Source organism: Sceloporus undulatus, chromosome 5 (genome assembly GCF_019175285.1).
Source record: "Sceloporus undulatus isolate JIND9_A2432 ecotype Alabama chromosome 5, SceUnd_v1.1, whole genome shotgun sequence".
Lineage (NCBI taxonomy): Eukaryota > Metazoa > Chordata > Lepidosauria > Squamata > Phrynosomatidae > Sceloporus > Sceloporus undulatus.
The window spans coordinates 5,250,686-5,274,479 of record NC_056526.1 but is presented as its reverse complement, the minus strand read 5'-3'; the positions used below and the strand labels follow the sequence as shown (position 1 = coordinate 5,274,479).

The 23,794-nt window shown below is 41.2% G+C and overlaps 1 protein-coding gene across 1 annotated transcript in view; it reads left to right on the top strand.

Annotated features, from left to right (window-relative positions):
• The window catches only part of EXOC4 (exocyst complex component 4), a 496,793-nt gene that overhangs the window by 384,643 nt on the left and 88,356 nt on the right, over positions 1-23,794 (top strand). The window contains exon 11 of the mRNA XM_042470033.1: positions 21,988-22,207. Coding sequence (XP_042325967.1) covers positions 21,988-22,207 — 220 coding nt within the window. The remainder of the gene's footprint in view (positions 1-21,987; positions 22,208-23,794) is intronic.

Here is a 23,794-nt window from a genome sequence, read left to right as displayed (position 1 = left end):
AATGGGACATGACTATTTGTCAGTGCCGTCAGTGTACTCATTTATTCACTGAAATGGCAGAAACAATTATTGTGCTTTTCCCATTGCAGAAAACAAAGGTATCACTATCTCAGTCAGCTATTTGGATAATTTTAGATTTTGGAGTATTTTGGATTTCAGAATTCCAGATAAGGGAGACTCAACTTTTGTTGTTGTGCCTTTTATAATATATTATACATTAATTAATATGGTTGTTTATTGTGGGTTTTTTTTTAACTTTTGTATTATCAATTGTTTTAACTGTGCTTTCTTTGAACTCATATTGTAAGTTGCCTTGGATCCCATATTGGCAGAAAGGTGAGATATTAATTGAAAAAGGTAAAGGTAGTCCCTTGACATGAATGTCTAGTTGTAACCGACTGCATGGGGTGGTGCTCGTCTCCATTACTAAGCTAAAGAGCCATCGTTGTCCAAAGACGACTCTGGTGGTCATGTGGCCAGCATGACTGGACCAAACGCTGTTACCTTCCCACTGAAGTGGAGCCTATTTATCTACTTGCATTTGCTGCTTTTGAACCGTTAGGTTGGCAGAAGCTGGGACTACTCAGCCCTTCCTGTGGCACCTGGGCCTCGAGCTGCCAACCTTCTGATCTTCCAATCATCAGATTTGGCATCTTAACCACTAAGCCACCGCATCCCTAGTATTAATTAATATTAATTAAATTTGTACACACACACCCTTTCTCTTACCAACTGCACCCTCCTCAAATTAGCTTTTCCAGCTGCAATGGCTAGCTAGAGCTTTGTTGTTGATGTTGTTTTTGTTATTTCTTCCCTGCCTCTCCCCATGGATTGAGGCAAGGCATAAGAACAAACCAACAAATACACAACATCAATTAAAAATACACATCAGTTTAAAAGATCAAATAAGTCACATACATATTTAAACAATCCACATTTTAAAATTCAGCATTTAAAATGTACAAGTTCGCTAAGATCAAGTGTGTAAAAATCATCCCAGCCTGCCAAAGGGACTGGTCATTAATGTTGTTTTAAATTCAGGCAGTGTATTTGGTCATTGAATCGCTTCTGACAGGTCATTCCATAGTCTAGGGGTGGCTAAAGAAAACTTCCTCTGCCTGACATTTTACCCCTTCGGATACTCAAACATAAATTGACCCTTTTTGCAAAGCTCATTTCAGGAGTGAAGGATGAACATCCTTTTTGCAAAGAACCATCTGCAGCATGTCGCTCATGGATCCTGAGAAAAGACCAGTCTGTCAAAGGCCATGGCTATGCTGTGTCTTTACGTTGGGAGAATGGGATAAACCTTGTCAGTAAAAACACCAATATTAAGAGGATAGGAGAGACTGGGCCATGTGTACATACATGTGTTTGGCTTTTTTGCCTTAAATTTTTGGGGTGCTGCCTCTCCCTCCCTCCTGGAACTGAAGACTAATAGATCGCTGAGAATATCTGCAGTGTTGTATCCTTCAGCTCAGTGCCATCTTGCCTCTGCAAATTTCTAAATGACAGACAGAAAGACGGGCCAATTTTGAGTGCTCTTTGGAAGATTTTGAGAACTGAGCATGGCCCCTGAAGGACAGGCAGAAACTTTAGCTGCCTGGTTTGACTTGTCATTCCCAGTCCTCTCTCCAGCCCACTCCATGCCTTTTCCTACAGAGTCATGCCCCAGCAATATGACAGCATTTGCATTCTCCATCTGGAAAGCTGTGAGCACCGGCTGGTGCCAGCCATACTTTCAGCTTTCTTCCTTTTGAGTCTGTAATTAAAACAACATTGTTTAGCTTGAAATGTGCCTGTAGTAAAAGGTGGGAGGCTAAAACATAGCACTCACTGGAGGAATACCCAAGTCATCCAGCTGCCATCATAAAGCCATGTGTTAAACCTGTGGAAAGTGATAGCAGGGGCTTGTATTCCATGGCCAATGAAGCGCTTTCCAACTCTATGATTCTGTGATTCTAGGAGGATCAGATACAAGGCAAGACAACACTTTAAGGTATCTTTAGGGTGACAGAATTGTTTGGCTAAGGCAGCATCTGCACTGCAGAAATAATGCAGTTTGACAGCACTTTAACTGCCATAGCTCATTGCTAAGGAATTTGGGGATTTGCAGTTGTGTGAAATAGTTATCCTTCTCTATCAGGGAGCTTTCAAGCCCACCTTTCCTTGAGATCAAGGCGGGTTACAACATCATGACAACAACAAACGATAAATAAAACAAAACAATATCAGCATTAAAAACCAAGAATTAAAAACACAGATTAAAAACCATACAAAGACTAGCCAAAATGCAGGTGCAAGGGGAGGGGGAAAGAAGCGTTACAACATCTGGGGGAAAGCTTGTTTGAAGAGAAAGGTTTTGAGTCTCTTCCTAAATTGGTCAAGGGAGGGGGTCGAGCGGAGCCCTTTGGGAAGCGAGTTCCATAACTGCGGGGCTGAGGTAAAAAAGGCCCTCTGTGCAGTCGAAGAATGTTTCGAAGAAGGAACCCTCAGAAGTTGCTTCCCAGCTGACTGGAGTGTGCGGGGCGGATTATATGGGGAGAGGCGGTCCTCCAAGTACCCTGGGCCCAAGCCATTTAGGGCTTTATAGGTTATAACCAACACCTTGTGTGGCAGGTAAAGTGATATCAAACTGCATTATTTCTACTCTTCATGTGCAGCTTAAATAAATGCTAATAAAACTGATTATCAAAAGTTAAAGATATAGCCGTGTTAGTCTGTATAATCGGTCTTTAGAGAGATTTTATAACACCTTTAAGACTAACTGAAAGAAAGTAAGAAGTTGTCAGTTTGAGCTTTTGTAGATTCCAGTCTACTTCTTCACATGCTTTTGGTGGAGTGATTGTCCAAAGGATTGTGATCTATAAAAACAAAAGTGCATCCCTGCATTTTTATCTGTCTTCCTGTGACAGCCAAAACTCACAGGAACATCAAGCTAAGTGTTTTAAAAATTTGACAGAAATTTTGTTGTTGTTGTTGTTGTTGTTGTTGTTATCTAAGCAACAAGTTCAGTGCTTAGTTTCAAGTCAAATTCCATATGGAGTACTTTCTAGAAGGATAAAAGCTGGGTAGACTGCAGAATTCTTAGGAAATTGCGGTCGGCACCTAAATCATGTCAAACCTGAGCTCGCCGTAGAATCCAAAATGACTAAATTAAGGTTATCATACTTGGGCCATATCATGAGACAACATACTCATTAGAAAAGGTTTGGGAAAGTGGAAGGCAGCGGAAAGAGAGGCTGTCTGCATTACAGGTAGATTCACTCAACCTAGAAAGCCATGGTCCTGCCTCTACAAGATTTTAACTTGGAGGTTTCCCATTAATAATGTTGCTACAAGTTGAAGCCAACTTGATGGCAGTTAACAACACCAGAAGGAACACCCAGGGTTGCCACCAGCTCCACTTGTTAGGATGTGCTTCTTCTTAAGGCACACAATAAGCTCTGGGGATGCTTTTCCTTGGACTTTGCTGGAGGAAAGCCTTGTTCATTCATAGCTGAGCACAGCTGCTTGCCTTAGATGGATTCACCCTCCCTCCTTAAAGTGCACTGTTGCTCAGTGCCATTGGGCCACCTTTCTTTGCCAACCCAATAATGAGCCTGATTAAGGTTCAAGTGGTGCTTGGCTTAGATATAGCTTAGCTTAAAATGAAAGGTGGATCATGTATTTGGCAAATTCATGCCTATAATGCTATGTTTGCTGCCATTTCTCTTTTCTGCGTTTCTAGGTGTCTGATCCAACTCTTACCCATCTCACTGTGATGGAAACCTGCATTTTCTACTGCTGGATGACTGGGAAGAAATTACTTTCCCAACTTAAAAAATAGAATCCTAGCATGTGTGCATCCACACCATTTCATCAACTTCTCCCCAAAGAGGGGGGAAAACCCCACAGAGTGAAATACTGTACTACTACTTAGCAGATATATCTTGGCTCACCCATTCAGCTTTTTCAGTGTAGCTTAATAGACTGGCTCATGATCAAATTGCAGGGTATCTGGATCCGAAAGGAAAGCATACTGATGGCATACATAAATAAAATTAACAACAATTCCCAGGATGAGCAAATGAGCCATCTGACTACAGAGGGGTTAGAACCTGACATCTGATTCTCACAATAACTTGTGACATGGTAAAGTCACCATATGGTACCTTTTCCCCATTACTCTTTCATAGTAAACTTTTATCTCAAATGCAATTTTTGCTCTGCTTACCAGCTAATTTTCTTTTTTTGTCAAATCATCTTGTTCTCAGGAGCCTAAGTACCCTAAAGGCATCAGGTTCATCTGATCTTGGAAGCTAAGCAGTGTCAGACCTGGATAGTACTTGAATGAGAGGCCACTAATGAATACCAAGTGCTGTGGCCTATATTTCAGAGGAACAAACTGGCAAAACCACTTCTGAGTATTCCCTGCCTACAAAAACCCTGTGAAATTCAGGTGGCTTGAAGGAACATATATACACACCTTGTTCTCTCTTCCTTCTGTGCTGAGTGTACTGTTCCAGGTACAGATCCTTACTTTCCACAAAGGTGTGAAAGATGTTGTAACAGCAGGCAAAAGTATAAAATTCACCCAGTATCCACTCCCAGAATTGAGTTAGTTATTAACCTCTACTTTAAGGAGAGGAACCTGACTCAGAGCCAGTCGAACACAAGTTGAAAGACATGACATTGTTCGCCATCACACTGAGAATCCTCAGCTTGTTCTGCTTTTAAGAGGAAGAGTGGGACACTGTGCTGAGAGAAGTAGCTAATTTTCACTATTGCACACCCAGAGTGGGACATATCCATGCACTTTCAGCAGCCTTAAAGTGATGTGATATTACAGGTATACCTCAGTTAATGAAATATTTGTATTCCTGGGCATGACTTCTTCAACAGAAAATTTGGTACCATAGGTGGAAATAATATTGGAAAGATAAGGATAGCATTCTGCACTACGAAAAAGAGCAGTTCGACATGTTTCAGCAGATTTTATTTTACTCAAAATTCACAACAGACATGTGTGAAATTTAAAAAAAAACACCAGTTCAGGTAAGCCTTAGATAAATAAAAAACATTTTTACTCTTCTAGTAATCACTTTAAAACTTCTTCCAAAAGGCATCCGAGGTTTTTTTTCCTTTCACCAGCCTCCACTTTTCTCATGATTTCTAGCTTATAGAGCAATGCTTTTTAAACAAAGGATGGGGGGGGGTTGATGGCTTGCCTCCTTTTCCCTTTCCTCTCTATCTTGACATTCCTGTGTGCTTAGTAAGAGATTCTGGAGGCAGAGGCTGCTTTAGTTAAGTGCTGTCAGGTCAATCTCGACTTAAGGTGACTCTATGAACGAGAGACCTCCAAGTCACCCTGTTCTCAATAGCCCCGCTCAGGTCTTGCAGATGCATGGCTGTGGTTTCCCTGGTTGAATCTATCCATCTGTAATGCTGTCTTCCTCTCTTAATACTGCCTTCTACCTTACTAAGCATTACATTGTCATCTGAGGAAGTAGACTGAAGTAGACTGAAGTCTAGGAAAGTGCATGCTGCCAACTTCTTTCTTTCAGTTAGTCTCAAAGGTGCTACAAGATCTCTCTGCGTACTGATTCTACAGACTAACACAGCTATATCTTTGAATTGTCATTTCTAGTAAGTTATGTCTTTCCATGGGGTCCTGGGGAGAACTGGGGAATGCAGAAGATGGTTCAGGGGCTCCATGCATCCTCCACAGCATAGTTTCTCCACCCGGCTTTTTGAGATAACATGATCCAGGACAGTCAGATATGAACATTGGTCTCAATTATTTACATAATTTCAATGGTAGTGGGTATTTTAATACCATTTTTCAGATTACCTAGTTGCAAGCCCTGTAAGGCATTCCTTCCAGCCTGTGAGATAATCTGTACCACTTAAAAGAGGTAGAAGTATCTTAGCTTGTCTTGGGAATCCTGCATTAAATTCTACACCAGTCCTGGGTGAAATCAATGTGCATGATGTTGTGCATCTCATGGCCAGTGTCACAGGCAGCAGTACAAGTTGGAGTCCATAAAAATAGAGATTTCTAAAGTTAGAAGGGACCCCAAAGTCCATCTAGACCAGTGATTCCCAAAGTTTAGTGCTCCAGTTAATTTGGACTTCAGCTCATAGAAGTCAGCTTGTCCAGTAGTCAGGAATTCTGGGATCTGAAGTCCAAAACATCTGGAGGGCCAAAGTTTGGGAAGCACTGATCTAGACCAACCCATTGCCAGATCAAGAATTCACAGCTAAAGAAATTTGACTTATGTTTAAAAAGTTCCAATAAAAGAAAGTCCACTACCTTGAGAGGTTTTCTATTTTGTTGTCACACAATGGTTATCATTGGTAAACTCTTCCTAATGTCTAGTCAGAGTCTCCTTTCTTATCATTTGAACTTGTTGGTTCGGCTCCTGTCCTATGTGGCAGCAAAACCCAATCTTGTCCCATCTTCCTTATCCATCTCCAGGTACGTGAAGATGGTTGCCATATACCATCTCTCCATCTTCTCTTCTCCAGCCTTGACATGTCCAACTTTCTCAGTTGTTCCTCATAGGGTTTGGTTTCCAGATTCTTTCTACCATCTCAACTCACCTTCCTGGAGAAGAGTGCTAAGAAAAGAATACTAAGGATTCCACAGATAGCCAAAAAGACAAACAAATGGGTCCTAAAACAGATCAAGCCAGAAATCTCCCTGGAAGCCACAATGAGTAAACTGAGGCTGTCATATTTTGGTCACATCATGAGAAGGCATGACTCATTGGTGAAAAAAAATAATGCTAAGAAAAGTTGCGGGAAGTAGAAAGAGAAGAAGGCCACATGCTAGATGAATGGACTCTGTTAAAGAGGTCATGGGTATAAATGAACAGGAACTAAACAGAGCAGTGGAGGATGTAGCGTCTTGGAGAGGTGTCATCCACAGGGTCGCCATGGGTCAACATCTACTCAAGGGCAGTTAACAGCAACAAACTCACCTTCCTCTAGATATGTTCCAGCTTGTCAATGTCCTTCTTAAGCTCTGATGCCCAGGATTGGAAACAACACTCCAGATGAGTTTCCTTTCCTCTAGTGCAGGACACACGGTGGTAGTTTACCTGTCTGACATTTTAAATACTATTTTTATGTAAATAAGCTACCAAAGTAGACAGCCACCTTCATTCCTCCATCACAGATAAGGGTGTGCATGCTACATCAGGAGCAGAGAGGACATTAGATCTCAGTTATAACCCTGTAGGTATGTGGGGCTCCATTGATGCCTTTACCCTCTGGCATTTGCCCTCTGGAGCTTTCAGATGCCTAACACCTGATTACATTGATTTCTGCCCCTCATGCTGTGCATAAGCAGCTAATCAGTCCGCTGAACGATAATGAAAGATCTCACCATCTGTCTGCTTTATTTAATGGAGTGTCAGCACATCCCAAATAGGAAATAATTGGATTGACAGACACACAGTCAGTTATTAGACTGTTTGTTATCTGATTAGAAAAAGAGGGAGGGAAGGATGAAGAGAAAAGGGGGACCAGCAGCCCAGGGAGCAGAGACTGGTAATTGACTTGATCTGATTCTGTCTGACATTGTACGCATGCCTGCCCTGCCAGGGAGGTATTTGCCATTTGGAAGTTCTTGGCCCATTATGAGTTTGCCTAGAGTTTGCATTTCTCCTAAATGCACTGTTGCATTTTGTGCTGTTGCGCTGTGCTCTAATTAAAGGTTAATTGCATTAAGATGGACTCCATTTATAAAGTTGTGGCTGGACTTGACACATTAAAATGGAGCCTTTCAAAAGATAAACAGGGTTTCTTGCATCTTTCTCCCTGCTAGAGTTGATTTGAATGTTCTGGCAGCAAAATTTCACTAGTGGAATGCATAATAAACTGAACCTGTCAGACACTGGGAATAAAGCCATGGGCATGGAAAGTCTTGGGGAAGTTTTTCATCAAATACAGCTATCTCAACCTTGAAAAAACTTGACAAAATGGTATCTCATTCTAGAATATATACACGAGGAATCTGTTGATGTCTGTCATCACCACATGCTTTATATCCCTAAACTACTGAATGATGATAATGTGTATCATGAGAGCCAGTGTGTTGTAGTGGTTTGAGCACTGGATTAGGCCTCTAGAGATCAGGGTTCAATTTCTTGCTCAGTCATGGAGACCCAATGAGTGACCTTGGGTAAGTTACACACACACAGCCCTAGAAAACCTTATGATAGGTTCACTTTAGGGCCTCCATAAGTTGGAAATGACTTGAAGGCACATAAGAAGAACAAAATGTGTATTACAGGAAGCATATTCAAGGGCAGCCACATTGGCCATGCAGCACAATACAACAAAATCCCAAATCCACCAAAAAATGTGATACCTTTATGGCCAACCAAAATGCAGAAAATACATTGTGAAAGTTTTGAAAGCTTATATGATGCATTTTCAACATTTTTGTTGCCCAATATGTGTGTTACACTTAGCTATACCATTAATTTAGTTAATTTGATTGTCAGCTATATTTAATTTTCTGAATTCTCATTAGTTGTATGCATTTGGGAATGTTAGTGATGTCTGTCATCTTTGCTTTTGCCAGATAACGGTAATGATGTATTACTATCCTGAACAGTGTTAGCGGGGAGGGGGAAGTTTCTGTTTCAAACTTCATTCATAAATATAGTTGGGGAAGGGACTGGCTTATTTTTATCATTTTGCTTATGACTATTTTGCAGTTTTCCATGTTTATCTTCATGAGGTAGTGCATCCCAAGAGAGAGAGTCACCCAAGACGATTCAGTAATCTTTATGGCTGAATAGAGAATGGATCCTGGGCCTCCTTGGTCCCGATCTGGCACTTTAAGTACAGCACATTGGAACTTGGCTATGAAAGATGCTATTAAAGGCACGGTTTAGTTAAATGGTAGAGCAGACCAGTCATGGAAGATCCAGTTCCTGGCATCTCCAACCTCTCAAATATGAGTAGCAGGGCTGAAAGAGGCGATTGCCTGCCCATTGGAGAGAAAATGGAGAGGTAATCCTCCAGCAGCCAACTAGATACACCAGTGATGCTCAGTACAAGAAAGCTTGCTACATTCATAACTAAAATATCCAAAAGAGCAGGCCAGAATCTTGGTGCATGGTCAGGTTTGAGGAGTCCATATGAATCAAGATACTGTCTTGGCAGGATAAAGCCTTTAATGTAAGCAGCTGTAGACCAGAGGCAAAATCAGGCCCATGGCAAACCACAGACAGAAACCAGAGAAGATTAGGAACAGAGGAAAGCAAACTCAAGTGAAAGAGTGCCGTGCAGAGTGATCTGCTTAATGTTGCATTCTCTCTGATGGCGGGCAGCATACCTGAACTTGCCTTTTCATGTTCAGTCTGACATTTGGTGCAACCTGTGAGCTATCATCCATCCCCTGGACTATACCTTTAATCCAAAAATAGAGAGAATTTCTTTTGGTTATCTTTTGTTTCTCTTTGTTTTACTCTATCCTTTTCCACCTGTATTTCATCTTTGGTTCTTTCTGCTTGTTTTGACATTCTCTCTTTTCTAGTCATGTTGAATAGACTGTGTTCTTCAGATGTAAAAAAAAAGTATAGCTAAAATTCCAAATTTTAAACTTTTTTGAAAGGCATTGCAGGTTGAGCCTCCCTTATCTGGAATTCTGAAATCCAAATTATTCCAAAAACCAAAACTTTTTTTGGCGGGGGGGGGGGGGGGAGCCTGAGATAGCAAAGACCTTTGCTTTTTGATGATTCGGTGTACACAAAATTTGTTTCATGTACAAAAACATTAAAAGTATTGGATAACATTACACTTAGGCTGTGTGTATAAGGTATATATGAAACATGCATGAATTTTGTGCTTAGGCTTGGGTGCCATCTCCAAGATATCTCATTGTGTGTGTCTGTGTGTGTGTGTGTGTGTGTATATATATATATATATATATATATATATGCAAATACAGGTATTCCAAAATCCAAAACAGTCCTGGTCCCAAGCACTTTGGATTAGGGAGACTCAACCTGTACAAGATTGTACAGGCTGTCACTGTCTATAGAGAAACACAAATGGAGTGTCCTGGTTGCAGAGTGTCCTGGAGAAAGCAAATATGCCTTTCTCCCAACTGGCCGGTTTTCAACATGAATGTACTAATAGAAGTTCCAGCTTCTGCTTTGGGAGGAAAAAAAAAGTCACTCCACAGTATTCTCCCAATGTTGAAACATCCTAAAGTAATGAAGAAGAATTATTTTGTAGAGAAAAAGACTTGGGGGCTTTGCAGAAAAACTCTGCTGTGCGGAAAATAGGATTTCTACATAGGAAACTATGTTTTCTAAAGAGGAAACCCATTCAGGATGTTTGAATACTGAGAAAAAACTTGACAAAATCCTTCCTTATCTATTATTCTTCCTAACAGGGTTTCCCGATAGTTTGGAAAACCAATTTTTGACCTGGACGCAAATAACTGAGAATATTCTTTGAATCCCTACTGAGACATTCCTCTTAGTCATGTTTATTGACAGGAATATATCTAGGGGTGAGAAAGGTGAACGAGGAGCCCTGGTGGCACAGTGGTTAAATGCCTGTCCTGCAGCCACTCACTCAAAACCATAAGGTTGCGAGTTCAGTTCCAGCGAAAGGGTTCAAGCTCGACTCAAGCTTGCATCCTTCCGAGGAGGTGGCTCAAAGGAGTCCCCAGATTGTTGGGGGCAATTAGCTTACACTTTGTAAACTGCTTAGGGAATGCTTAAGTGCACTGATAAACATTATAGAAATGTACTTGCTATTACTATTATTTTCTTTGTTTCTTCATCGTTGGTTCCGAATCTTCCATTTCATCCTTGGTACCTCCATTTTAAATTGTGCCAGGTACCCAATGGGTGCAGTGATGTTGCAAAAGGTGATTTAGCTCTAGTTCGGGAGGTAGCAGTGGAGTCTGTACTGCATGGTAAATATCTAGGTTGGATCTTGCTCCTATTTGCAGGGCACTGATTTCACTGTGCAGGCTCCATTACTTCTGTAATGAAGCTACCTCCAGCCCTACTTTCAAAGAGTCTTAAGAGGAATGCTGCTTAAATAGAAGCCATTTGTGTTGGCACCTGGGCCACAGCTTATTAATGACAGTTCCTTTTGGTAGGAGAAGTGGACCGAAAACTAGCTTCACCAAGAGCCGATTCCTTCTGTTTTATGAAGTCCTTTCATCCTTCAGTGCCTGTGCTTGACTCTCATTAAGGCTAATGGAAACGGATTGAGTGTACAGGCAAGGGAATTGGTCTGTCTGGTGATAATGCCAGGGAAAAAGTGCAGGGCAGGGGAGATGTAGTATTAGGCTGCAGGTAAGACTGAGCTAGTGGGACTGAAATAGTTAGTAGAGCAGTTGGTTGCAACAGAAAAAGCTTAAGGTTTGGTTCATGCCATGAAGGAAATAGGAAGGTGCCATTTTGTGAGGGCAATCATGTCATTTTCAGTTGGATGCAAGAACTGGTTTGTAGGGATGTAGACCTACTCAGTGGCCAAGAACAGCAAATCTCAACCAAGAGCGGCATCAAACCCTCTTTTCACAGCATGAGAAAGCCAAATGCCACTCACTTCCCCCATTTCATAAAGATACACAACCAGAGGACCTTCCATTGTCTTGCCCAGGTTGGGCTATTGTGCATTCCAGCAAGTGTTGTTACAAACTTTGAAACATCTGATATGCTTACTGTAAAAACATAAGAGCTCTGCTGAATTGAATCAAGATGCGATCTAGTGCTGCCACAGTAGTGAGCAGATATTTATGTATTTAGATGCCCTGTGCAGCAATTTCTGCAGTAGATATTTTGAACTTGGCACATCTCCCTCTTTCCTCCTCTGCCCTACCTTTCTTTTGTCCCATATCTCTTAGGCTGTGATCTATTCTGTTCCAAAGCTATTTCTCAAGAAGAGCTCTATTTTATCATCATTCAGAGCTTGGCAGAAATCTAAGCATTTAGCAAACAAGATAATGCCTCTCTCTCCCCTTCCAAATTCAAGAATCTTCTTTAGCCGCTGCAATGGATACACAGGTTTAAGATGCATGATACTGTATGCTTGTCAACACAAACTAAAATGGGGTTGTTTGGTGGATTTTGGTATTGAGTTTGTTGTTAATTGCTGTCAAGTCCATTTTGAATTATGGAGATTCTATGAATGAGAGACATCCAGGTCACCCTTTATCAGCAGTCCAGGTCTTGCAGATTCAGGGCAGCCATGGCTTCCTTGGTTGAGTCTATCCACCTGTAATGCAGTTTTCCTCTTTTCCTGCTTCCTTCTGTCTTACCAACCATTATTGTCTTTTCTAGTGAGACATTTGCCTGAAAAGTGAAATTTCAGAAAATGGGGCCCCTTTCTTAAGAAATTTCAAAGGTATTTCGAAAAATTTCAGTTGACATTATTTTAGTTTCCCAACTTCAGACATTACTGGGCAGAACAGTATTCCAATTTAGCTTACTTACAATGAGGAGGTGAAGAATCATGGAATCAGAGTTGAAAAGACTTGCAAGGGCCATCTAATCCAACCCACTGCTATGCAGGAATACATACCTAAAGCACTCCTGCATTATGCCCATGTGACCTTTGTTTAAAGATCTCCAAAGATGAAGAGCTTTACTATCTGCCAAGTCAGTCCATTCCATTCTTGATCCATTCTTAAATTCAGGAAATTCTTCCTAGAGTTTTGTTGGCATCACTTTTCTTGCCATCTGATTCTTTTGGTTGTGTTCCAGTCTCTGGAGCATCTTGCTCCATCTTCTACTGTAATTGTTGAATATTTACAGCATTTCTCATTGTCTGCAAAGAGAGGCTTCCTAGACGCATCAAGACAGACTGCCAAGAAATTGCCAGCCTCAACAAGAATTCTTGTCTCTGTGAGAAGAACACATCGAAGGAGTGCTTTGGTTTTGGTTAACGTTTCTATAATTTGCGCAAAATGTCTCTGCAGGAAACTATTTTCTTTCTCCTTTGTGAAGAGAAGCACAAGCACGCTAGGACCGGCTAAATGATGAAAAAGACACAAACCACCCATCGGGTGCTCCTGATTTTGAGAGTCCATGTCACAAGGCAGCAGCAATTGCAGTGTAACTACGCAATGTGTGCAATTTAGGCAATTTGCACAAAAATTGTCCTTGCAAATGTGAAAATTCTCTTGACGCTGACAGAAAATAGCTTACCCCGTTTCTCAGGCAAGAAGGAAAATTTTTTCAGTCTCTCATTCTCACATGCAAAAAGGAGACAAGGGAGGATTGACATTCATAAAGTGCACCATCTTTAACCATGTGGATTATTCTTCATTTTAAAACTGTCATCCTGTCTGTTCAGTCAAAGATTAACTAGTATTAGGCAGAATCTAAGAAACAACGCATGTATTTCAGCCCCATTCAGCTCTACTGTATTTGAGCACAGTTGAATTCCTTGTTTATTATGGGATTTAAGCTTGCCTCGCTCTGCATGGGATTATGCTTTTTCTTGTCGCACTTGCCATCTTTGAAATTGCACAATGACAGTTTGTATCTTTAAAAACCTCAATGAGCCAAAGCACTTGGGTTTAGTTACCATTCAGTTTAGCTAAAATTGCCATCTGATGTCGCTCCCCAGAGCCTATTTGAGGTTTATGTACTATGATGGTTTATTGTTGTTAATAATGTGATAGCTCAGCACTCCCCTGGTCAAAGGGAAAGACCACACTTAGAGATTTGTTTGAAAGATGGATGAATTCTACTACAGGAGCTGCCTTGATGCATTGTGCGGTACTACAACTGCTAAATGAATTCTATGGTGCTCCTGATACCTGAACATGCCACTCTCAAGTCCTTTACCCCAGAGATTGGTAGCTTTCATATTACACCCGTCCTAGAATTCTTCCACCATCCTCAACGTCTTCTCAAAACATCCTAGCCTTACTTTTTCACGTTCTTCATTTCCTCCTGACCTCTGCTTTTCTCATTATTGAGAACACTTTGGAAAGGCATTACTAGCCAAGCATGAAATGTGTATTTAATACACAACAAAGAATCAGTGGATAAAACAAAAGACCAAGTCTCACAATAAGAAAAGGCAAATCCTGAATACAAAAATGATTCAAAAGCTCTTCCCCCGTATTCAAAAATATGCATCCTGGTATCAGGGGGAAAGTATCCTCAAGGATGAATTATCCTTTGAAAATTAAAACATGTAAATTTAATTATTAGTCCATTGAATTAATGAAGGTTACAACAGTGTTGACTTATGAAATTCCCATTCCATACCTTTCAACTGTCTCAGCATGGTAGAGACAGCTCCTAGTTAATGTTCTGTCATCCTACTTTTCCAACTGCTTGTAAAATGTCTTAGCTTCTTTCTCTTCCTCCTACTTTCCCCCTTTTACCCTTAGTTTATTTCAGTAGCTACAAACTGAGTTTGCTCAACAAGGAGGAGAGAGGAGTAGGCTAAGGCAAAAGCAAACTGCTGCAGCCTCTCCCAGCATGTGTGTTCTTCCACATTAATAATTTTTGCCATCTTGACCAAGCTCAGATGTTGCCTTGATGCACAAATGTCCTGGTTTTCATCTGTGAAATGTTGACGAGTATGCCATTGATTCAATGGGTTCTGCTTTGTGTGGAACTGGCTGTTCTGTTTAGGTCAAAAGTGTCTTCAGGGATGGAAATAATATGAAGAGAGATCTACCCAAACATTCAAGCTGTTAGCATTACATCCAAAATGTAGACAATAGGCCAAGAGTCACCTACACCTTGTTTCAAAGAAACCTTTACCAAAAGCTTACTATAGTCATGATGATTCCCTGACCTCTTCCTCTGCTCTCAATATCATAGTAATTGTATGCCTTCCCAGTTATGTCTGTGCTCCGTTCCCTACTTAGCATACCCTTGGAGGTATGTACAAGAGCCAGTGGCTCTTTGTGAGACACTCAGTGTGACATGGTCTTTGTCTTAGATATATACTTTGAGTGAACTTCAATAAGTCACTGGTTCTTCTTCTGGCTATCTCATAGGATGGATGTGAAGTCATAGTAAGGCAAGGGTAGGTTACTGTTAGGGATTTGAGGACTTAGAAAGGTCACCCCCCTTTGAAAAAAAATTGAATTTGGCCCCCCAAATTGCCCCTCAGGATGTGTGGCAAAAACAGCCCTATGGCCACATGTGGTCAGTGGGCCACACTCTCCTCATGCCTGCAATAGGGATAGGGGAATCCCAGGTCCTGTATCTCAGACGCTCAAGAAATGATTGGACATGCCCATAATGCCTGGAGGAACAGGTGGTATGAATGTCTAGCTTGATGTTGCATTACTGCTACAGTACAAGAACTGCTTCCCCCTGTCATCTGATGAGGCTTCATTGATATTTGTTAAGGGAAGCCAGATACTTCAGTTCATATTGGATACAGTTGGCTTTCCGTATCCACAGATTTTTCATCCACACACTCAACCATCCATGGCTTGAAAATATTCCAACAACAACAACAACAATAGCAGCAACATTCCAAAAAGCAAACCTTGGTTCTGCCATTTTATATAAGGAACACCATTTTACTATGCCATTGTATATAGTGTGACTTGAGCATCCATGGATTTTGGTACCCATAGTGGGTCCCGGAACCACTCCAATGAATACCAAGGGCCCACTGTATATTTATTTATTTCAAAGATATAGCTGTGTTAGTCTGTAGAATCAATATATAGAGAAATCTTGTAGTGCCTTTGAGACTAACTGAAAGAATGAAATTGGCAGCATGAGCTTTCATAGACTTCAATCTCCTTCCTCAGATGCATTACTTATGCTGCCAATTTCTTTCTTTCAGTTAATCTCAAAGGTGCTACAAGCTCTCTCTACATATTTGTTTGTTTGTTTAGAGTATTTATACCCTGCCCTTCAACCACAAAGTCACCCAGCTCATCTTACAATTAGTTTGTCTGACACTTTCCACTGTCAGACTTACTATCCTTGATGGTAACCCACCCTCAGGCCTACTATTTTAAGACATAACACACGAAGAAGGAAAAGGTGGTCAAGTGGGAATTCAGTTCAGCCTGGTTGCTTCCTTCTTCAGGCATCAGAGCAATGGCAATTGGAATATGGCTATGAGAATGGAGGGTTGCCTTATCTACTGTCCTGTGCTATCTCATCACAGGATCCCAAAATAGGTGGTGTAAAATTATAGTTATCCTTCAGGCAAGAAACTGGACCCAAGGGAATAGTTTCGCGACTTCTAGCTGTGAGGCTCTGTGATCGATTATGGTTGGTAAAACTAGAATGAGCTCAATAGAATGAACACTGCTAAAAGGGAGAGAGAAAATGGGAAAATTGGGGAGCACTCTGTAGAGACAAAATGGTTTATCTTTGCATGCAATAAAGTATTTGTCACCAGCTTGTTCGTAAGAGCCATATCTGTTCTGCAGTAAGTGATAATACTGTAGCCCAGTTCCCCAGGGCCTAGTTTTTCCTCTGTGAATACTGTGCATTTCTCCATTTAGTGTCTACTCAGTGAACATGATTTCACTGGCAAATGATTTCTGGTTCATCCAGTATTGAGGATGTTTTATGTTCATGATAATGATTACTCTTCATACATGTTTAATCGTCAGTATCCTCTGACACTTTCAGAGCATCAGTAAGAGTTCTTTGGGGCAAACAAAGGTGTGCATTGAAAGAAGGGAGACCTACCATGAAAAAGGAGTTCTGTTTACTTATTTATTTTAACATTCCTTCAGAGGTTTTCAGGGCAATGTACAGAAAGCATCCTGGAGGCTGTACACTGTGTTACGATATAAAGAATCTAAAATCTTAAAATCAAAAGCGAAACTGAGAGGCTATTTCTGCCAATGAAAGAATAAGAAAACAGAAAGATAGAAATTTGAATCTAAAAATTTCAAAACATTGAAAGTTTGATTCAGAATGCTGGAATTTTCTTAAAAGGGTTTTTGCTTAGCATCATAGAATTAGAGTTGGAAGAGACCACAAGGGCCACCTAGTCCAACCCCATTCTGCCACGCAGCAAGACACCATCCAAGCACTCCCAGTAGATAGCCATCCAGCTTCTGCTTAAAAACCCCCAAAGAAGGAGACTCCACAATCCTCCAAGGCAGGCATCCCCAACTAGTGAAAAGCTCTTACTGTTAGGAAGTTCTTCCTAATGTTGAGGTGGAATCTCTTTTCCTATAGTTCAAATCCATTGCTCCATATCCTAGTCTTTGGAGCAGCAGAAAACCAGCCTACTCCTTCTTCAATATGACATCTTTTCAAATATTTTAATATGGCTATCTTGTCCTCTCCTAACCTTGTTCTCCACAGGCTAAAGATACCCATCTCCCTAAGTTGCTCCTCATAGGACACGACTTTGACCATTTTGGTTGCCCTTTGCTGGATATGCTCCAGCTTTTCAATATCCTTATTGCCATTTATTGGATATTTGGACATTTATTGTCAATTATTGGATATCCAGCATCCAATATAAATTGTGGTGCCCAGAACTGGACACAGTATTCCAGGTGAGGCCTGATCAAAGCAGAATAGAGTGGCACTATTACTTCCTTCGATCTAGACACTATACTCCTATTGAGGTAGCCTAGGATCATATTTGCTTTTGTAGTTCCTGCATCACATTGTCTATCTGGTAGTGCAAAGAGTGGTACCAGCTGTCTCTCATAAGGGAGGGCTTTCACAGTGGATGCCACCATAGAGAAGGCCCTCTCTTTTGGAAATTAAAAATATAATTCTCTCATACAAGGATCATAGAGAAGGATCTCCTCTGATGCTGTGAATGTATGAGCAGATAGATAGATAAGGGAAATGGTGCTTCTTCAGATATTTAGAGCACCACTAGAAACAGCTGGTATAGTTTTGGTAACAAGAAATTTAATTGCATGCACATGGATAGTGTTTTTATTGTAAACACATTGTGCTATATAAACAATGCTTCTTCAATGGGACATTGTTGTTGTTACTGTTGCTGTGTGCCTTCAGATCAACTCCAACTGATAGAATTTTCTTGACAAGGTTACTTCAGAGGGAGTTTGTCACTGCCTTCTTCAGTATCCAAGAAAGTTCAGCTTGTCCAAGGTCAGGTAGTGCGTTTCCATCACTGAGTGAGGATTTGAAGCCTTGTCAGTTAAAGCAGAATCATGGTGCAATAACTGTGTAATGTCAATTTATATTGAGTGGCAGTAGTTTCCCAGATACCACAACTGGTAACAGTTACCAAGCAGCAGATTTTCCCATCCCAAGCAAGGGGAACCACATAAATACCCTAATGGCACCAGATTCCATCTATCTTGGAAACTAAGCAAGCTTGGCTCTGGTTAGTACTTGGATGGCAGACCACCAACAAATCCCAAGTGCTGAAGGCTCTGTTTCATAGAAAGGAACTGGTCACCTCTGAGTATTCCTTGTCTAAGAAAACCACATCAAATTCAGGGGGTCATTGTAAGTCAACAGGCAATCTGAAGACACACACACACAAACACACACCCTAATCCTCTGCAAGGGAGGGAAAGGGAAAGCAGATTAGGCAAAGAAGGAAGAGCAGAAGAGGGAGTCCAATGTTTTCAAGAACCCTGGATGGTACAGAATTGCATCAGGCGTGGCCCATAGGAATCTTCATTTGCATCCTAGGATGCAGAGTATACATACTGTATAGGCTGTCTTTTCAGGAAATGGTGCCTGATGAATATTCCAAGAGCGTCCAGGGCTTGTTGGAACACATTTTGAACACTCCTGCCCTGTATACAACATGACCCAATGGTATGATCAGTCTGGGAGCTGTATAAGACCCATTTCTATCCAGAGAGAGGTGGCATCCCTTTGCTGAAATTTCATAGTTACCCTTTTTACATATTTCCTGCATAAAGAAGTGTCACAATGAAAAGCAAAACCAGACTTCTTGTATGCAAAAGACCATATTCCTCATTGTTTCTATATCATTAGCTGTCTCAACTTTAGAACAAGCTAGCTGTGACAGTAAAGTTGGGAGTTAAAGTTTTAGGGGGGAAAGCCTGTTTTTTAGTGTGTGTGTTTCCAGTGACTTGTCATTTGCACAAAAATAAAGAAAAAAGAGTTGATTTTTTTACCTAAAGTGCTTTTCTGTCTAGAGGGACCGCTTAATTGTAGTCACAAATCACCTTGAATGCTTTCCTAGAAAGATAAAACAAGTTAAATTTGTATATCACTCAGCAAGTGCTTCCTTCTGAATTGGATATGAGATGGAGATTTTAGCTTTCCCTTCTGTAGCTTTAGGGTTCCTGCCCAGATCTTTTCCTCCCTTTCAGATATTTCATAACAGCACAGAAGGAGGGAAGCAGACTCCCCGCACCCACCCCATGTTTGCTTTATTAAATTTTTGAACTCCTTCTCCCCTCCTTCCACATCACTGGGGACCACGATCCAACAGCCCAGAGATGTACCTTGCTTTGCATTTTGATTTGCAGAAATCTCCTTAGCATTTTACAAGAAGGAGCACTGCAGTTGTTATGTTAAATAAGTGTAATTACCATGCGTTAAGGGAATTTTCCATCCTTGACTTGCCACATGTGCTCTCACATGGAGAAAATATACCCTACAGCATTTCTGTCTCTTTTTCTCTTTTAGCTTTATGGGGCTCTGCTTCCATTTTGTTCTTCAGTGTGATATGGTTTCAGTCTGTGCTGCAGAGAAAAAGAGTCTGACTCCCTTGTAAATTTACATCTGGAGGGTTCTGTTTCTTCCAAGGGTTGGACAGTTGCACTGTGTGCCCCTTGCTGGGATCCAGAAGGTCCATGTATTCCGTTCACTGGCTAGTCTGCATTATAGTCCCCTCATTCTAGACAAATAGAATGCTATCTGGCTGCATGTGATTTGCAGGAGTTAGGGCTTTTTGCACTGGTGGGGAAGAACTGCTTAAACTCCACAGAAAAAGCCTTTGTGGTTTTTACTGGCGTATCCACGGAAGTCCTCAGAAATGGACATTATTGCAGTATAGCCATCTGCCTGGATTTGGGCGGCTGTGATTTTCAGCAAAGGGAGGGTAAATAGATGTGAATAGATGCAATTTTGTACAAGGAAGCAAAGACAATTAACCGTTTGTGTTACTTACGTCTAGACTAGCCCCAAATTTCTGACCAAAAGTGACTGGGAGTGCCTGCTCAATCCTCTGGGGAGGTAGCATTTCATTTCACTGGCTATTTCACTAGGTTTGGGGGCCATTTGCACCTGCCTCACCTGTTCCAAGACTGGATGGGACTTTTATACAAGTTGGATGGCTACTTTCTATTTGGGGGAAAATACCCAAGGATAGACCTTTAAAAAGATGGGAGAGGTTCAAATGCAGCAAAATGTCCAACAGCACCCTCAAAGGCTTGGGAAGGTGTCACGTTGGGGTAGATATTTTCTGACCACAGCCAGCCAGAAAGACAAATAAGTGAGTAGAGTAAATCTGGGAACTACCTTCAACTGTGGATGACCCTTGGTCTATCAAGCCCAGTATTGTTAACTCAGACTGGCAACTGTGGCTCTTCTGGGTTGTAGGTGGGATCCCTTCTTTGCCCTAATCTGGAGATCCCTAATATTAATCTCTGGTGATCTCCAAATCCACATACTAACCCAGCCTGACCCTGCTTTGTTTCCAATACAGAATCAAAGAGTTGGAAGGGGTCCTATGGACCATCATGTCCAAACCCATGCTCAGTTCAGGATCTCCAGCTGAAACATCCCCAGAAGTTATCTATCCAGACTGTTTTTGAAGACAGCCAGAGAAGGAAACCCCCATTGCCTATTTAGGCAATTGATTCCATTGTCAAAGCACTCTTATTGTCAAGAAGTTTCTTCTAATGTTCAATCAAACTCTACTCTCCTATAACTTCAAACTGTTAGACCTGGTCCTACACTCTACATTCCCAACCCCTCCTCTCTGTGTCAGCCCTTGAGATATTTAAATAGTGCAATCATGTCACCCCTCAGACTTCTCTTCACCAAACTGAACATGCCCAGGCCCTTCACCTTTGGTTTTGTTCTCCAAGCCTCATCATTCTTGTTGCCCCTCTCTGAACCTGCTCCAACTTGTCTATAACTTGATGGTAAGAATCGTTCATGGACAGAACTAGTTGTCTAGAGAGATGATGAGGTCTCCTTCTCTGGACATCTTCAAAAAGAGGCTGGACATCCACCTGCTGGGGATGATCTAGCTGGACTTCTTACATTCAATAGGGGGGTTGGACTCCTGTAGGACCCTTCCAGCTGTCCAGAGTTATGAAATTCTTCCATCGCTGTGTTTTCTTTTTAAAATTGTAGTCATCTTGGGAGGGCTTCAAATCCAAGCAGAGGTAGGCCTCACAGAAAGCGGCTTCAACGTGTTTTCTTCTGAGACAGTTCAGTTCAAATTATGCCCTCCACACACATGGTCATCATGGATTTAGGAGGAGAGAATTTTCCCATTTTCTTTTTTCTTGACAGATGAAAAAGCAGAGTGGAGAGGGCAGTGTTGTGATGAAAAAGTGTCACATAGAAGAGAGCTAAGCAATCCACCCATCTATTTGGTCAATACATACATGCACAGTATGTTTTATTCATACAGGTGTTTATTTAAGTGTTTTAATTTAATGTTTTAATTGGCTTGCTTTTTCAGTGCTTTTCTTAAAATTTTGAACCACATACTGTTTTAGCTCTTCAGTTTTAACTTAACACTGTAAGCTGCTTTTGGTTCCATATTGGCACATTTCCCCCCCAATGTGCCAAATATGTACCATATTTGTGCCTGTTATCTATAATAGTTTCCTTCTTTTCTGTGAACCATCTGGGAATGGCAGCCAATGGCTCAAGGATCAGCTTCAATCCACTTTGAGTTATACTGTTCTACAACAAGAAATGGGTCCTTAAGATAAAAGAAAATTGATTATTCACAGTGGAGTCTTGTTCCTGAAAATCACAGTGAGATGCAAACATCTCTGGTTCCCATACACACACACACACACCAGTTCTGGGGCAATATACTAATGCCAGTCTTCCCTCTTTTAATGTGTTTCAGATTTATTCAAGAGATTGAGCATGCTTTGGGTCTCAGTCCAACCAAGCAGTGTCCGCTCCGAGAATTCCTCACCATGTATATCAAGAGCATCTTTCTTAGCCAAGTCTTGGGAGAAATCAACAAGGAAATTGAAGGGGTTACCAAAATAACTGATCCACTGAAAATACTGGCCAATGCAGACACCATGAAGATGCTTGGAGTGCAGAGACCTCTCTTGCAGGTAAGAAAGTCATACAGTAAAGCTTTGAAAGGATCCCCCCACCAGCCTTGGTGAACCTTAAGGAAAGGGAGTACAGGTTGAGTCTTCTTGTCTGAAATGCTTGGGGCTATATGTGTTTAGTTCCAGGAGCCTCCGTGGATACTAAAATCGATGGATTCTCAAGTCCCATTCAACATAGTGGCATAGTAAAATGGTATCCCTTATATAAAATAGCAAAATTAAGGTTTGCTTTTTGGAATTTATATCTTTTGGAAATATTTTCAACCCATAGATAGTTAAATTCTTTGATAAAGAATCCATGCATACAGGGGGCCGGTTGTACTGGTCTTTACATGGCATTTTCTTCACTGTTTGGTACAGAAGGCAGTGATAGAAAAGCTAAGGTGGGTAGAACAAAGCAATAGGAAAAAATGCTGTGTACCATTACCAGGCAGAATGGAAACACAGAGTTTATTGTTGAGAGGTAGCCAGAGATATCACAACAGAACGTAGAGTAGCCATAACCATTTATAGCACTAGATGTCAGAAACAACGATAATAGAATCTTGCTCTTTTTAAAGAGAAGGATCTATCTCCATCCTTAGCACTTTGTCACGGAAACCACTCGGTGCATTCTGAGTAAAAGTCACATCCCATTTCTGCTCATTTCCAGGCACAGGCGACAGTAAAACAATTGCCCTTTGTAGTTTATTATCTCTCATTACAGCAATTGACCACAGAAACAGGGCCAGTATATTCATTTTTGGCATTTTCATTTCCTAGCAGAATCTCTCCCCCCCAAAAAAAGCTTACCGTATATAGTAGTCCAAGAATAACTCTTTCCACTTTGCAAAGGGATCTTGTAATATCTTTGAGACTAACTGAAAGAAAGAAGTAGACTTGAACTTATTCCTCAGATGCATGAGTGGTGTAGCAAACAACTGAGATTCAGTTGCACTCTAGGCTGGAGCATCTCACTTAAAAATAGGAATTGGTTGCATTGTGAGTCATTTTCAGTGTCTTCTCCCCATGTCACAGTTATTTCTGGCATGATGGCCAATGTCCACTGAAAAACTGCAAAGGAGAATGGGCTTTCTACATACTGGTACATAAGAGCCAGAGTACTATAGAGATTTGAACATCGAACGACGACTTTGGAAATCAGGGTTTGAATCTTTGCTCGTTTTTGGAAACCCACTGGGTGACTTTGGACAAGCCACACTTTCTCAGCCTCAGAGGAAGTCAAAGACCCCCCCCAAAAAAAACCCCACAAATCTTGCTAGAAAAGCCCATGATAGGTCCACCTTAGGGTTGCCATAAGTTGGAAATGACTCAAAGGCACACAGCAACACAACTACAGGTTCACTTTAGGGTTGCTATAAGTTGAAAAGAACTTGAAGGCAATGTGAAGTCGAAGGTTGCACAGCCAGTATCCATAGTTTTCGGTGGCTTTCCTGGCTATGTGGGGCACATTCTGGAAGAATTTATTCCTGATGTTTCGCCTGTATCTGTGGCTGGCATCTTCAGAGGTTGGCGGCATGGAAGTATGCGGGGTATATATACTTGTGTGATCCTTGGTTGGGAGGAAGTGATTCACATGTTGATCTG